We start from the raw sequence: 16,837 nt of genomic DNA, 5'->3' as shown, positions 1-16,837 counted from the left end.
CAGACCAGCCCCTTCAAACCACTCACTCACTCACACGCACGCAAACAGACAGACACAGATATATACAAACACACACACCCTAGAGGCTTCTTCATTGCCTCTTTGTCTAGAGGAAACACTCAATGAGAGTAATGAGGAATTCTGTATTTGAGAAGCTATGGGTTAAGACATAACATTGCACCATTGAGGCATTCTGTATTTGAGAAGCTATGGGTTAAGACACAACATCGCACCATTGAGGCATTCTGTATTTGAGAAGCTATGGGTTAAGACACAACATCGCACCATTGAGGCATTCTGTATTTGAGAAGCTATGGGTTAAGACACAACATCGCACCATTGAGGCATTCTGTATTTGAGAAGCTATGGGTTAAGACACAACATCGCACCATTGAGGCATTCTGTATTTGAGAAGCTATGGGTTAAGACACAACATCGCACCATTGAGGCATTCTGTATTTGAGAAGCTATGGGTTAAGACATAACATCGCACCATTGAGGCATTCTGTATTTGAGAAGCTATGGGTTAAGACATAACATCGCACCATTGAGGCATTCTGTATTTGAGAAGCTATGGGTTAAGACATAACATTGCACCATTGAGGCATTCTGTATTTGAGAAGCTATGGGTTAAGACACAACATCGCACCGTTGAGGCATTGAGTCATTGAGTCATTGAGTCATATTGAGTCATTGAGAATATTGTGCCACTACTCACAGAAAGCCTTTGTGGGAAGCTAACTCTGCATATCCAAGGTGACAGCTTTCACTGATCCCGTTTTTTGGGGGACTTTGCTCTGCAACCAACTTTTGGTTTAGTGTGAATGCAGTGGACAGATGGCTGTCTCTCTCCTCTCCAGTGGACAAAGTCTGGCAAAGGATTTCTGTTGAGGAGGCAGTATCTGAGTGCAGCTGAATGAAGTGCTGGCATGCAGACCAATCAAAACAGTGTGTGTGAAAGGCTGTTACTGAGATGGTCACTGGCATAATTACCCAAGAGAGCCCACTTGGAGTGCCTCCTCCCATCCAAGTGAAGGGCCTGCTAGAAAAACACACTCATGAAATGCTGAAAATCCTTGACACCCAGAACCTTAATTAACAAATGAAGCTGTAACAGGCCCTTCCATAGAGCCTTCAAGCACGGAGTTGTTGGAGGCAGATGGTAGGCTCTGTGGCAGACTTACCATTAGACTTACCACTGCCCCAGGCCTAACATCCAGTGGTGTGATTTCATGGATTACAAGGGAACCCAGGCTTCTCCAAATATTTGACCAATAAAAAAATAACAATTATAAAATAATTTATCTTTCGTCTCTCTGTGTTTTCATAAGAATCTCCCTGGAGAAATCATCAGAGCGAGGGAAACAGCTCCCCTCTGTCTCAGTATGTATAGCCCATGTATCTGATGCTGTCTGGACCGAAAGAGTATGACATTGTGCCGCCCTAGTATTTGATTGATTGATGCCAGCAAGCATTTGGCATGCCTTGATAAAAAAATAATAAAATAATTAGCCAATCAGCGTTGAGCTGAGCTCAACTATGGATTGTCCTGGTGCAGCAAAACGCCCCCCAAGGGAGGCCAGTTTGGATTTGGCTTCACACCAGTCAAATCACATCCAAAGCAAAACGTCATTGTCAGAAAAAGGTGTCTGTTTCTGGTCTGCTTGTGTTGTTGTCCTGCAGTAGCTAGCTTGCTAAATTGGCCCTTTCCTAAGCCATGGATAGAGATGGGGATTTGGACATTTGGTTTTGACCTAATTCCCTGTACAAGCAGATGGTTATGATGGTGATTCTGATCTAACCATAAATTCATATGTTGTGCCACTGTCCTGAGATTATTGTAGTTCAATGTAGACACTGTAGACTCATATTAACTAGCTAGCTAACTTAGCTGGTTCATTGTTGCCCATGCGAGGAAGTTAGGCTAGCAAGCAATTTAGCTAGGTATCCTAGCAATTTAGCTAGGTATCCTAGCAATTTAGCTAGGTATCCTAGCAATTTAGCTAGGTATTTTGCCAACATAGTTTTTTTATTTGTGCACGCTCACACACACATTTTACATTTTAGTCATTTAGCAGACACTCTTATCCAGAGCGACTTACAGTAGTGAATACATACATTTCATTCATTTAATTTCATGCATTTTCTTTTTTTTTTTGTACTGGCCCCCCGTGGGAATTGAACCCACAACCCTGGAATTGCAAACACCATGCTCTACCAACTGAGCCACACACACACAGAAACCAGTACCATGGATAGCCACATGATATTTACATTGATTGGACTAAATTGTTTTTGGTATCTTTAAGTTTGTTTTCAGTGTATTAAACTGAGTATATATAGCCTAGTTGATTTGATAATGTTTAAATGTTTAAGTTAAATGGTGCTGGAATAGTGGAGGCAGGGCTCCTGTTGTCTTTGTGCTGACTTGCGGTAACTCTGTGGTTCTAAATCAGTAGTTGTTCAGTAAACTGTATAAAACATTAACTTGCTGGACCATGCTGTAGGTCATGTAACTGTTTGTTACATGCAATATTGGCTTTGTGGACTTTTCTGGTTTTGTGTAGTTTAATTTATTCCGCCTGTGCGACTGTTGTCTTTTTGCTATCTCTGCCTTATTGTATATCACGGTGGTGTATGAAAAATGTGGTATGGGGCAAACAACGCAATTATCACAACATAGGTTGTAATAAGGCTTTTTACTGGCTTGGCTCGGCTTCCCCAGTGATTTTACCCACACCCTGCTACTGCTCACATCATCAAGGGGCCTCATGAGCTGAGCATAAACATTTAATAAATACATCTCTGCTTGAGGCCCCCTCGATGCATATGAAAAAAAAAAAAAAAATCCACATCAAAATCCATCTGTTTAAGCTAAAAATATGTGGTGTTTTTTGTTGCATGTGCTGCGTCTCAATCCACCGCATCCGCCGATGTCGGCCTTCCGCATCTGCAGTGGAAGGTGGCTGAGCTACTGCGGTGTTTGTCAGACCAGGAGACATCTCTAAACTTTTTCTTCCCACAAAAACATACACTACCATTCAAAAGTTTGGGGTCACCTAGAAATGTCCTTGTTTTTGAAAGAAAAACACATTTTTTGTCCATTAAAATAACATCAAATTGATCAGAAATACAGTGTAGACATTCTTAATGTTGGAAACGACTATTGTAGCTGGAAACGGCAGATTTTTTATGGAATATCTACATAGGCGTACAGAGGCCCATCGTCAGCAACCATCACTCCTGTTTTCCAATGGCACGTTGTGTTAGCTAATCCAAGTTGATCATTTTAAAAGGATAATTGATCATTAGAAAACCCTTTTTCAATTATGTTAGCACAGCTGAAAACTTTTGTGCTGATTAAGGAAGCAATACAACTGGCCTTCTTTAGACTAGTTGAGTATCTGGAGCATCAGCATTTGTGGGTTCGATTAGAGGCTAAAAATGTCCAGAAACAAAGAACTTTCTTCTGAAACTCTTCAGTTTATTCTTGTTCTTAGAAATGAAGGCTATTCCAAGTGAGAAATTGCCAAGAAACTGAAGATCTCGTACAACGCTGTGTACTACTCCCTTCACAAAACAGCTCTAACCAGAATAGAAAGAGAAGTGGGAGGCCCCAGTGCACAACTGAGCAAGAGGACAAGTACGTTAGAGTGTCTAGTTTGAGAAACAGATGCCTCACAAGTCCTCAACTGGCAGCTTCATTAAATAGTACCCGCAAAACACCAGCCTCAATGTCAACAATGAAGAGGCGACTCCGGGATGCTGGCCTTCTAGGCAGAGTTCCTCTGTCCAGTGTCTGTGTTCTTTTGCCCATCTTAATCTTTTCTTTTTATTGGCCAGTCTGAGATATGGCTTTTTCTTTGCAACTCTGCCTAGAAGTCCAGCATCCCGTAGTCGCCTCTTCACTGTTGACGTTGAGACTGGTGTTTTGCTATTTTAATGGACAAAACAAATGTGCTTTTCTTACAAAAACAAGGACATTTCTAAGTAACCCCAAACTTTTGAACGGTAGTGTATGTATTGTCCGAACGGTTTGGAATACACACTAATATGACCCCTACACAATTGTCAATGGGACTCGTCTGAAGGTAGCCCAATACTGGTCTGGAAAATACATTTCAATGGTATACTGGTTGTGAATTCTTTTTTAAAATATTGTAATAGCAGTAAGGACAAATTCAATATTTCATCAAATAATTATATATATATATATTTTACCTACAGGGGTCTTAAATTCAAAATCAAATAGCTAAATGGTCCTTGTATGACCATCTTAAAACAATTGTATATCTTAGCTTAGTAGAAACCCAGACCTGGGTCTATAGACACTCGGGCAGGGATCCCCAACTGGCGGCCCACGGGTGGTTTTATTATGGCATGCCATACTCTTTTTTGGCCAGGCAGCATCAGATACATGGGCTACATATAGTAAGACAGAGGGGCGCTGTTTCGTTCGCGCAGATGCTTTTTTTTGCGAATTGAAGGAAAGTTGGCGGGTGCACAGCGCACTGTTCGGATGATGGAATTATTTTGGATGAATGTACATTACAGTTAAAATACATTTCTTTACTATAAATCCCATAAAAAAGATTAACCTCTGCCTGGGTTTGGTCCTTATGCCAATTTCCTGATGTCGATTTCTAGCTCATTGCTCCAAGGAGCTGGCACTAGCTCTACCCAGCTAGCACATAACATTCTGAAAAGCATATATGTTTCTTAGAGCTTGGTGAGAGCGTGATTGTCTCATGGTTATTTTGCATACAACCTTCCCATAACGTTTCCTACAGGTTTCCTCGTGGTTCTATTTACAGTAATGTTCTCACATTGTTCAGAGAACATTAAGAAACAATGTACTTCTGTGGGAATTTCAGTACTTCAGCATTATGTTTTCTACAGGTGTCCTCGTGGTTCTATTTAAAGCAATGTTCTCAAATTGTTCAGAGAACGTTAAGAAATAACGTTCTTCTGTGGGAATTCCAGTACTTCAGAATAACGTTTTTCTGCAGGTTTCCTCATGGTTTTATTTGTCATGTTCTCAGCACATTAAGTAAACTTTCCATAAAAAAAACACAAGAAAACTTTATTAATGTTCTAAGAAGGTTATTTAAAAACATATACATAATGTTCTCAGCTCAACAAAACTCCCTCTGCCCTCTATCTTGTTAACTGTGTTCAGGTGTGTTGGCCACACCCACTACTTGGCCACACCTGATCTTAATGAGTGCTTGTTTCCTGTTTGAATAGACTTAAATGAACAGCTTTGTATGAGTAAAAAAACAAGGCCATCCTGGTGGACAGTGGACTAATTCCATGGATAGAGTGCAGAAAATCAATGGTTTGAATCTCACTGATGCCATGCCACAATAAAAAAGACATGTGTTTGCATGATTAATACCTAATTAAATTCTATCAGTGTTCTATCTGTGCTTGGAGTTCAAAACAGTTAACCTAAGCTAGCAGAATTATTGAAACATGTTCTCAGAACGTTATTTAATTACCTTCAAATAACCTATAATTGCCATTCTCAGAACGTTAATAAAACCAAAATAATTACTTTATGGGAACCATAGAAAAACATTTGCGAACCTACCTGCAACCTAAAAAGTATTGTTCCCAGAACAGGTGCAATTTTCACTTCTATTCTCAGAATGTCTAAAAAACGTTCAGTTTTAACAGTCAGGTAACTTATGGCTTCGTTCCTAGAACCAATGGGAAACAAAAAACGTACATTCCCACAACTTCTAAGGAACCAAATGTGCTAACTGGTATGGCAATCCCTCTGCAGGGATTCTGAAGCCCTTGACAAAAAGCGAAGGGACAGATCAGTAAATAAAACAAGCAATAAACCCAGCCATGAATCCCACCCCAGTCTCAGCTTTATACAGCTGTGAAGCTAGCTCTTCAGACCCTTCAACCCTTCATGCTGTCTTTGGAGAAGGGAAGGGGGAAGTAGGGGGAGGACATGGCATAATTGACGAGGTTCTGAATGTTCTACACAGCAGCATCCAGCAGAGCCTATAGAGAAGTCTATGAAGGCTGTATATCATGTTGCAGGGACTGACTCTCCCTATCCAGAATATCTTTAGTGACTTCGTCAAGAGGTTTGGACCTTTTGGCATAACAGTTAAGTTGCTGCCTTGTTAGTCACTGGACCAGGGTGGTTAAAGTCACGGTTGGGGCTACCCCTTGAATTCGCTACATTGGTGTCGGAAGTGGCGGGTGAGGCTATCGGAGAGCTGTGTACATGTGAGGGACTTGGTATAGAGAAGCATGGGGACACGCTCTCCCAAAGGAAGGGGGTAATGGTAATGTAGCAACTTTAACCCAACATGTAACAACCTTATCAAGAGGCTTGTACCTCTTGGCATAAATGGTTAAGGTGTTGGCTTGACAGTCGCAGGACTGGGTCAGGGCTACCCCTGGATTTGCTATATTATACTCCAGCACCTTATTTCATGAATATACACATACCACCGCACAAAACTAGTCTACTTTAGGCCTTTCATATTACAGCACAATATTATGGTAACAACAAAATTGTATTCACTATTTACATTTGATTTAACCATATATTAAGGTGAGGAGGAGTGGAAAATAGTTCCACTGTTGATACGCAGCCCAAAAGTGTCCTCCAAGTTGTTAGTTGCCGAGTTGAACTTGGAACTGTTGCAATAATTAATTCTAGAGGAATTCTCTATGGGTATCGTATGCATTAGGAGTTCTAAGATATAGGCCCAATTATTTGGTCTGTACGGCGTCTAGCTCTATTAATGCGGCACGTTCCCGTTTTCGCTGTTTTTAGAACGTAGTGCCAATTAATTAGCCTAGGCTACTTTCAATTTTGTTATACAGAAAGCGAAAGTAGAATTGCTCAGATCGAACGATTCACTTCGTCGACGCATTGCTGTACAGGTAAGAAAAACACTAATATACATGTAATACTAATTTGGAAACCTTTTTGATAGGACTTGGCTGAAACTAAAGTAATATTTATTTTGTTTCTGTCTGTTATGGTTATGCCATTGTCTGTGGTCCATACAGTTTCATGTTTAGCAGCTGTGTATAATGTATAAGACATAAATTAAATGACATTCTAGCGTAATTTAAATGTAGGCTATATCTGTTAGGGTCCACTGTAGGGATAGACAGGGATGATGAGATCAGGATGCAGTGTTGAAAAAAATACCCAATTGTCATAATTGAGTAATAGTAGAGATACCTTAAAATTGCACTATGCGGATTTCGCTCCGCCATTTCCTGGTTGCTAAAACTCTAGTTTGCCTAATTTCAGTTTATGCGACAAAATAAGCTAGTATAGTGTAGATAATAATTGTACCATCCAAACCGCTGTGAAATATATTTTCCATAACCAAACATATTGCTGTTTCAGCTGTTTGAAGCTGGTGTACAAAACCGAAAAACAAAGACCCCAAAACGAAACTTAAGAACGGAAGGCATAGAAATAACAGAGTGACCACTTTAGACTTGTTTTCAAGTAACATTATAGATCTATGACTCACATTTGTATGTGAATTTGGTCGGTTGCCCAAAAAGTTACATATTGCCACTTTAAAGCACTTTACACCAATGCCAGGAAGTAGGCCTACACTTAGCAGCCAACTCAAATCATTTTACACCGTTCCATTCATTTGAAGTTCTATTTGGCTCCCATATACACCATGAAGAATATTTTGTTTTGACTATCCATTTAATTTCATTCTAGGATGTCGGTGACGTTCTTTGGCTGGGACGTGGTGTACGATGACGGATCCCTGGTGTCGGAACTGGGGGCAGAGCAGGAGCCTCAAAAGGGGGATGCTTACACTATGTACCATGGCACCAGTGTCCAGACTGCTCGGCTCATCATCACCAATGGCTTCCGCCAGTCCCCTGATGGCATGCTGGGCCCCGGTGTGTACGTGAGCCGCAACCAGCACAAGGCACAGCGCTACCCGCTAAAAGCCCCCCCCTCCGACCGTGTGGTGCTGCAGCTGCGTGTTAATACTGGCCGCGTGAAACGCATCGACAAAGACAACCACCCTATGCAGAAGAGCTGGAACGCAGCAGGGTACGACACCGCGTGGGTTCCCCCCAACTGTGGCATGCAATCCGTGCCCAGCGGCCTGGAGGAGGACTGTGTGTTTGACCCCCAGCGTGTTGTGGTCACTAGCATCGCCAAGGCGCCCAACCCCACCATCCTGGCTGAGCTAACGCAGCTGGTATCACAGAAGCGGGCTGGGACTGGAAGGGGTGGAGACATGAAGGTTGCGGTGGCTGGGGGTGTGTGTACCCTGTGCAGGAGGAAAACCACCCCAGATCACACACATACGCTGCACCCGTGCTGGGGCTGCGGACAGAACATCTGCACCCTCATGACCAAACACACCTGCTCTGCCAGTGCCTGACGGGGGGGGTTAGAAGACAAGGGGTAGCATTGATCAGCAATTTTTCATAGGGCTGTGTGTGTCATGGTCTAATAGTCTTCGGTGGTGTGTTATTGCATACACGTATCTCAGGGACCTAATATTTTTTATCCCGTAAAATATATGATGTACATCATGTGGCCAGAATGTATCTCCTGAACAAACCTTTTATCTCCACATGTAGGCTTATGTTGCATGTGGATGATTATGGTGTGCCAGAGGGGATCAATGAAGACACATAGCATGTTCTTGTACTGTACCAGTCAAAAGTTTGGACACACCTACTCATTCAAGGGTTTTTCTTTATTTTTACTATTTTCTACATTGCAGAATAATATTGAAGAGTGTTAAATCAAAATATAGTTTTATGAAATTCTTCAAAGTAGCTACCATTTGCCTTGATGACAGCTTTGCACATTCTTGGCATTCTCTCAACCAGCTTGATGAGGTAGTCACCTGGAATGCATTTCAATTAACAGGTGTGCCTTGTTAAAAGTTAATTTGTGGAGTTTCTTTCCTTCTTAATGCGTTTGAGCCAATCAGTTGTGTACCACCACTGTATATAGAAGATAGCCCCTATAAGGTCATATTATGGCAAGAACAGCTCAAATATGCAGAGAAACTACAGTCCATCATTACTTTAAGACTTGAAGGTCAGTCAATCCGGGAAATGTCAAGAACATAAACATTTTCTTCAAGTGCAGTCACAAAAACCATCAAGCACTATGATGAAACTGGCTCTCATGAGGACCGCCACAGGAAAGGAAGACCCAGAGATACCTCTGCCACAGAGGATAAGTTCATTAGAGTTACCAGCCTCAGAAATTGCAGCCCAAATAAATGCTTCACAGAGTTCAAGTAACAGACATCTCAGCATCAACTGTTCAGAGGAGACTGTGTGAATCAGGCCTTCGTGGTTGAGTTGCTGCAAAGAAACCACTACTTAAGGACACCAATAATAAGATGAGACTTGCTTGGGCAAAGAAACATGATCAATGGACATGAGACCGGTGGAAATCTGTCCTTTGGTCTGATGAGTCCAAATTTGAGATTTTTATTTCCAACCGCCATGTCTTTGTGAGACGCAGAGTAGGTGAACGGATGATCTCTGCATGTGTGGTTCCCACTGTGAAGCATGGAGGTGCTTTGCTGGTGACACTGTCAGTGATTTATTTAGAATTCAAGGCACACGTAACCAGCGTGGCTACCACAGCATTCTGCAGCGATACACCATCCCATATAATTTGCGCTTAGTGGGACTATAATTTGATTTTCAACAGGACAATGAACCCCAAACACACCTCCAGGCTGTGTAAGGGCTATGTGACCAAGGAGAGTGATGGCATCGGATGACCTGGTCTCCACAATCACCCGACCTCAACCCAATTGAGATCTTTTGGGATGAGTTGGACCACAGAGTGAAGGAAAAGCAGCCAACAAGTGCTCAGCATATGTGGGAACTCCTTCAAGACTGTTGGAAAAGCATTCCAGGTGAAGCTGGTTGAGAGAATACCAAGACTGCACAAAGCTGTCATCAAGGCAAAGGGTGGCTACTTCAAAGAATGTAAAATATATTTTGATTTGTTTAACAATTTTTTGGTTACTACATGATTCCATATATGTTATTTCATAGTTTTGATGTCTTCACTATTCTACAATGTAGAAAATAGTCAAAATAAAGAAAAACCTTTGAATGAGTAGGTGTGACCAAACTTGACTGGTACTGTATATCGGCCTTTCTATTCCTGCAGTATCACTATGCATATTTTCACTATGTAATATTGTCTTCTTCTTGAACTGCCCTGTTGGTTAAGGGCTTGTAAGTAAGTCTACACTTGTTGTGTTCGGCGCATGTGGCAAATAAAGTTTGATTTGATCCATTTCATATGAAATACATGAGCTCCAAAGTAAAAATGCTTTTTCCTCATAGCTATATGTAAGAAAACCACAAACGCTATGGCAGTGGTTACATTATATCATTTGGCTGTGTTGCAATGTGTGACAGCATTCACATGAAATAAAGAAGCGACAATTGTAAAAGCAGGTTTAGGACGGCAGCTTAATTTCCTTCAAATATATTTATTGCTGATGCGTTTTCAGAGAAAGCGCCTTGTTTTAAACACAATTTCCTCAGTATGCACAGTGCAAACGACACTGGAATCTAAGGAGTTTGAGACTCAGTGGCGTGTGATGTGATTTCAACCATCTTTACTCTTCAGTCCTGACTCATGGGCAGGTTTAGAGCATATACATCAAGGGTGGCCTTCCGCACCAGTGGGTTGGCTTTCAGCGCAAATTAAAAATGTTATTAAGTGATACATCTTTTGTCTTAAGGCGACACCCAAAAGCAGATATGTTAATATAGCTCATGCTCTGAAGGCACTTTCCTACATGATAAACAGCATAGTGCAATAACAAGATGACAAAGCTTACATTCTTAATTAGCCAACTACAGAATTGAAACACTATCTTGTTTGTCTGTCAATATCACAAGTGTTAGTCAAGGCATTTAGTAACTGATCAGTTAAATATGGGTTAACTAGTGAGCATTCACCAGAAGCTGTAGGGAGACCATACATATGTTTTGGAATTTAGTTATTTTTTTCTGGTCAAAAGTGCTGAATCTGAAGGTGTAGGTTTGGGTGCAATCAAATGTATCCATTTGTTTGTTGGCTGAATGCGTTTGTAGTACTGTGAGTTGCCACTGGAGAAATTAACTTAAAGCTACAGAATGCACCTCTAAGGATTTGAAGTTAAACTGTTAAACCCTGGAAGTAAAACATTGTGACAGGAATGTGTTCACTGCTTACCACTACCTTGCCTCCCTTCTACCTACATAAAGAATACCCTTTGAACATCATGGCAAGATATACAGGAGTGGTCATCTCATGCATACGATCATCCATAGGCGACAACATAACCTATGCATGATATGACCACTCCTCTACATCCTGCCGCGCTGCTCAAAAAGTTTCAAGATACCATTTTCAGAGGCTAGTGTTTGACCCTCAGTGCCTCCTGTTGGTGTTATTCCCAAATCTCAATATCCCATAGTAAGAACTGATTGCCTAAACTAATCTATTGCATACAAATACCATAAGTACAGTAAACGTTTGACATGATTGTGAAAGACAGAGACAGCACAAGAGTCAGGCAGTGAAGGAGATACATTGTTGACTTCAGGTCATGCAGAGTGAGTGGCTGGCTGTGGATGGAGCTGTGCTGTCCCCTGGTAGTCAGTCAGTCTATAGTGGGCAGTCAGCAAGAGGTGAGCCGTGTGTGGAACTCCAGCAGTCTGCCATCTCCACTGGCTTTGGCGTCATCCACCAGGGTCTAAAGACACACAAAGTAAAACTGCTGAATAGGAACACGTTTTAAGGGATGTATTCACTGCGTACCACTACCTTCTACCTACATGCAGCATACCCTTTGAACAGCGTAGCAGGACATAGTGGTCATCTCACGCATACGATCGTACATAGACAACACACCCTATGCATGATATGACCACTGCCACGCTGTTCAAAAAGTTTGAAGATACAATCTTCAGAGGCTAGTGTTTTGACCACCTGACCCTCATCCTCTGAGACATTAGGCTAATGATCTTCTGTTACCTGATTGGCAGTCCCTAGCTAACTGCTGCTACCTCAGTGCATCCCACCTGGCTGGCCTGCTCCTTATTGAAACAGTACACCTGACCTCAACTGTGCTCCCTGCTTTGACAGACCAAGCAATCAATACACAGTAAATATACTACCTTCTCCTGTATTAAATATGGCATCTCATTTTAACCACAAATACTGTTACGTTAGTCTTTCTAAACCAATCACACATGAATACTTGTATACTTCTTGGAAATCTTTTGGCTGTAATTGGTTCATTCTGTACTCACGTCCATCAGCTCCAGGTCGTCTTTGGCATGCAGGTGGCGTAGGAGGTACCAGCGAGCCACACACGCCACCGTCTCTGGGTAACCCTGGGAGGGGAAGTACACCAGCCTCTCCAACAGACGCCTCGTCTCCCTGGACCACAACAACAATCAGAGCAATCCGACTCAGACGACAGGAGAATTGTTTGCACCGGATATGCACAGGCTTTTACTATTGTGAATGTGTTATGAAGTTGTATCACACAAGAATAAGCTGTCTGGTAATATCAACTGTACTGTTGAACACATTCATTGAAGATTTGCTGTCATGGTTCGAGGGGCAAGAATATGAAATTGAGATTATGGGTGCATCCCAATAATATCTCCTTTATCCTGAAGTGTACACTCATTCACTACTTCCCATAAGTCCAAAAGCATTGGCTTGGTGGAGACATTGGCTAGTGGGAGTTTTCATCATATTCCTGATTCCTAACTTGAAAGGAAGCTACTGGTAAAGAAGTGAATAAGTCCACACTTTGGGAGGAAGGAGATAATTGGGACATCACCAGCCACTCTGATGAGTGTAGCAGGGGTTCCCACCTGGCGGCCATCTTGGTGGCAAAGTGTAGCAGGGCCTGGACAAGGAGGGCTACAGGGGAGGGGCCCAGCTTCAGAGCCTCAGTGGTCGCCTCCAGAACCAGCTCCTTCCATTCATCACCAGGGACTTTCGCCTGAAACACACAAGAAAAAAAAAAAACACATTTCATACCTCCATATAGGTGAGCGGAAGGTGAATGTCCCTTGAAGCTTTATAACTACATTGACGAAAAAGACAATGCAATGTTCCACTGTTTAATCAAGGAATTGTCTAATCTGGAAGGGTTTGTCTGCAATCTAATTTGGGCTCAGCAGGTACTGAGACAGATAATTACCACCCCACAGGAAGAGAAACGTTCATACCCCTCTCTCACCAAGGTTCACTATGCCTCTTAAAATGCCTCACAGCCATAGCCGTGGGAAGATGTTTGGTTTATTGTTTTCTTCCCTACGCTACAGACTGCTATATTGGTCCACTAATACAGGCCTAGTAAAGGCCCATTGAACTACTTTAATGGGACATTTGTTTCCTTTTTTAATTTTTAGGGGGTGCTGCAGCACCCTCAGCACCCCTACTTCTCACGGCTATGCTCACAGGCCCGATACATAACCCAAACCTCCCATTTTAGAGCTGTACATACACTGGGGCTGTTGAAAGGGACAATGAATACCCTTGGTGCTGTTTGCATTTCTACTTGGCTTTGATCAGTGGTCCCATCATTGTGTGTGTGTCACTCCTCACTAACCTGCCGTCTGTTTGTGTTCTGTTGGTCTCTGTATTTGGAGGATGGGCCCCTGTGCGAGTGTGTTAGCAACTGACTCAATACACCGGCTACCTTGGTTTAACCACATTTCAGACTTTTTTAGGACTAAGGGTTCACATGTCAAGGATCACTTGTGTAATTTACTGGAATACAAAACAAACTCTGCATTCTTGACTCGTCATGGATGTGTAAATAACTGTACTGCTCCATGACATTTAACATCCCATGGTATTCCAGAAACGCCATCAACAAAATCCTATAATAAGTTCAATATTAAATATTACAGTAAGACACCACCATGTTGAATCAATCATCCCCACCATGCCCAGTAGGGCTAGTCCCAGAGGGACTCACCATGCCCAGTAGGGCTAGTCCCAGAGGGAGACCCACCATGCCCAGTAGGGCTAGTCCCAGAGGGAGACCCAGTAGGGCTAGTCCCAGAGGGAGACCCAGTAGGGCTAGTCCCAGAGGGAGACTCACCATGCCCAGTAGGGCTAGTCCCAGAGGGAGACCCAGTAGGGCTAGTCCCAGAGGGAGACTCACCATGCCCAGTAGGGCTAGTCCCAGAGGGAGACTCACCATGCCCAGTAGGGCTAGTCCCAGAGGGAGACTCACCATGCCCAGTAGGGCTAGTCCCAGAGGGAGACTCACCATGCCCAGTAGGGCTAGTCCCAGAGGGAGACTCACCATGCCCAGTAGGGCTAGTCCCAGAGGGAGACTCACCATGCAGGGGCTGAGGGCCAGCAGGGCTAGGCGCAGAAGACATGCCATTTTCCCACTGTGGAGGTCAAGCTGGGAGGCCAGCTGCAGGCTTTGTCTGTAGGCCATTACTGCCTGTACCAGCAGACCCTGGGTACGATACACCTCCGCCAGCCACTGAGAGAGGAGGGGGGAGACAAGTGAGGGAAGAAGGCTGCGAACATACAATACTTTACAGACATCCAGGCCAATATCTTAAACCCCCCCCAGACAGCAGTGTGTGTGACTCACGTGCCAGGCGGCCACTGAGGTGTGATTGGCTAGGACGGCACTGCTGAGCTGCTCCAGGACGGAAGCTGGCAGGGCAGTACCGGCACTGGACAGGAGGAGGTGTTCACACTGCACCTGCCTCAACAGCAGGACTACAGCGGGGTGCTCAGGAGACACACTCAGGACCTGGGAGAGAGGGAGGAGAGACGGGGTTAGAGGATGACACTTCAGAATTGTCGACCATGAAGAGCATTTCCAAACGACTTGGGCCAGATGGAGAGAGGGAGAATTGCAGGAGAGGAGGAACACCTTCAGGAGATCAAACATGAAAACTCCTTCACTTTCAAATTAGACTCAAGAGCTCAGAGAGATGTATGACGGATGTGGTTTGAAAGTGCTGAGCGTATAGGGGACGTATGACTGTTGCATGTACAGGGTGTATTTGTATTTCTTACGGATCCCCATTAGTTCCTGCCAATGCAGCAGCTACTCTTCCTAGGGTTTATTATGGGATCCCCATTAGTTCCTGACAATGCAGCAGCTACTCTTCCTGGGGTCCAGAAAAATTAAGGCAGTTTATAACATTTTAAAAACATTACAATACATTTCACAACACTGTGTGCTCTCAGGCCCCTACTACTACATATCTACAGTACTAACTCCATGTGTATGTGTGTGTATAGTGCGTATGTTATCGTGTGTGTGTGCCTATGTTTGTGTTGCTTCACAGTCCTGCTGTTCCATAAGGTGTTTTTTAATCTGTTTTTTAAATCTAATTTTACTGCTTGCATCAGTTACTTGATGTGGAATAGAGTTCCATGTAGTCATGGCTCTATGTAGTACTGTGCACCTCCCATAGTCTGTTCTGGACTTGGGGACTATGAAGAGACCTCTGGTGGCATGTCTTGTGGGGTATGCATGGGTGTCCGAACTGTGTGCCAGTAGTTCAGACAGACCGCTCGGTGCATTCAACATGTCAATACCTCTCATAAATACAAGTAGTGATGAAGTCACTAAAATCTCTCCTCCACTTTGAGCCAGGAGAGATTGACATGCATATTATTAATATTAGCTCTCTGTGTACATCCAAGGGCGAGACGTGCTGCCCTGTTCTGAGCCAATTGGAATTTTCCTAAGTCCTTATTTGTGGCACCTGACCACATGACTGAACAGTAGTCCAGGTGTGACAAAACCAGGGCCTGTAGGACCTGCCTTGTTGATAGTGTTGTTAAGAAGGCAGAGTAACACTTTATTATGGACAGACTTCTCCCCATCTTAGCTACTGTTGTATCAATATATTTTGACCATGACAGTTTACAATCCAGGGTTACTCCAAGCAGTTTAGTCACCTCAACTTGCTCAATTTCCACATTATTCATTATGAGGCATAGTTGAGGTTGAAGGTTTGGTGAATGATTTTCCCCAAACACAATGCTTTTAGTTTAGAAAATATTTAGGATTAGCTTATTCCTTGCCACCCACTCTGAAACTAACTACAGCTCTTTGTTAAGTGTTGCAGTCACTTCAGTCGCTGTAGTAGCTGACATGTATAGTGTTGAGTCATCCGCATACATACACACTCTGGCTTTACTCAACGCTACCCTGGGGAATTCCTGATTCTACCTGGATTATGTCTGAGAGGATTCCATTAAAGAACACCCTCTGTGTTCTGTTAGAGAAGTAACTCTTTATCCACAATATAGCAGGGCGTGTAAAGCCATAATACATGCGGTTTTCCAGCAGCAGACTATGATCGATAATGTCAAAACGTGCACTGAAGTCTAACAAGACAGCCTAACAAGACAATCATTTGATCATCAATTTCTATCAGCCAATCATCAGTCATTTGTGTAAATGCTGTGCATGTTGAATGTCCTTCCCTATAGGCATGCTGGCATGCTGAAAGTCTTGTCAATTTGTTTACTGTGAAATAGCATTGTATCTGGTCAAACAATTTTTTCCAGAAGTTTACTAAGGGTTGGTAACAGGCTGATTGGTTGGCTATTTGAGCCAGTAAAGGAGGCTTTACTATTCTTGGGTAGAGGAATGACTTTAGTTTCCCTCCAGGCCTGAGGGCACATGCTCTGTAGTAGGCTTAAATTGAAGATGTGGCAAATAGGAGTGGCAATTTCATCTGCTATTATCCTCAGTCATTTTCCATCCAGATTGTCAGATCCCGGTGGCTTGTCATTGTTGATAGACAACAATAATTT

At 43.0% G+C, this 16,837-nt stretch overlaps 2 protein-coding genes across 2 annotated transcripts in view; one reads left to right on the top strand and one right to left on the bottom strand.

Moving 5' to 3' along the window:
• Window positions 1-6,666: 6,666 nt before the first annotated feature.
• On the top strand, window positions 6,667-8,695 carry gig2p (grass carp reovirus (GCRV)-induced gene 2p). Its single transcript, XM_029717837.1, has 2 exons — window positions 6,667-6,915; window positions 7,727-8,695. The coding sequence occupies exon 2, from the start codon at window positions 7,728-7,730 to the stop codon at window positions 8,406-8,408; it is 681 nt and encodes a 226-aa protein (XP_029573697.1). The 5' UTR covers window positions 6,667-6,915; window position 7,727; the 3' UTR covers window positions 8,409-8,695.
• Window positions 8,696-10,471: 1,776 nt separating this feature from the next.
• Window positions 10,472-16,837, bottom strand: part of skic3 (SKI3 subunit of superkiller complex) — a 29,053-nt gene continuing 22,687 nt past the window's right edge. The window contains exons 37-41 of the mRNA XM_029717836.1: window positions 14,646-14,810; window positions 14,379-14,531; window positions 12,895-13,025; window positions 12,319-12,448; window positions 10,472-11,759 (exon numbers count right to left, since the gene is read on the bottom strand). Of these exons, the coding sequence (XP_029573696.1) occupies window positions 11,685-11,759; window positions 12,319-12,448; window positions 12,895-13,025; window positions 14,379-14,531; window positions 14,646-14,810 (654 nt within the window). The 3' untranslated portion in view covers window positions 10,472-11,684. The remainder of the gene's footprint in view (window positions 11,760-12,318; window positions 12,449-12,894; window positions 13,026-14,378; window positions 14,532-14,645; window positions 14,811-16,837) is intronic.

The sequence above is a fragment of the Salmo trutta genome, chromosome 27 (assembly GCF_901001165.1).
Source record: "Salmo trutta chromosome 27, fSalTru1.1, whole genome shotgun sequence".
NCBI classification, from domain to species: domain Eukaryota; kingdom Metazoa; phylum Chordata; class Actinopteri; order Salmoniformes; family Salmonidae; genus Salmo; species Salmo trutta.
Note: the sequence above shows the minus strand (reverse complement) of the source record. Positions and strands in the feature narration are given on the sequence as shown.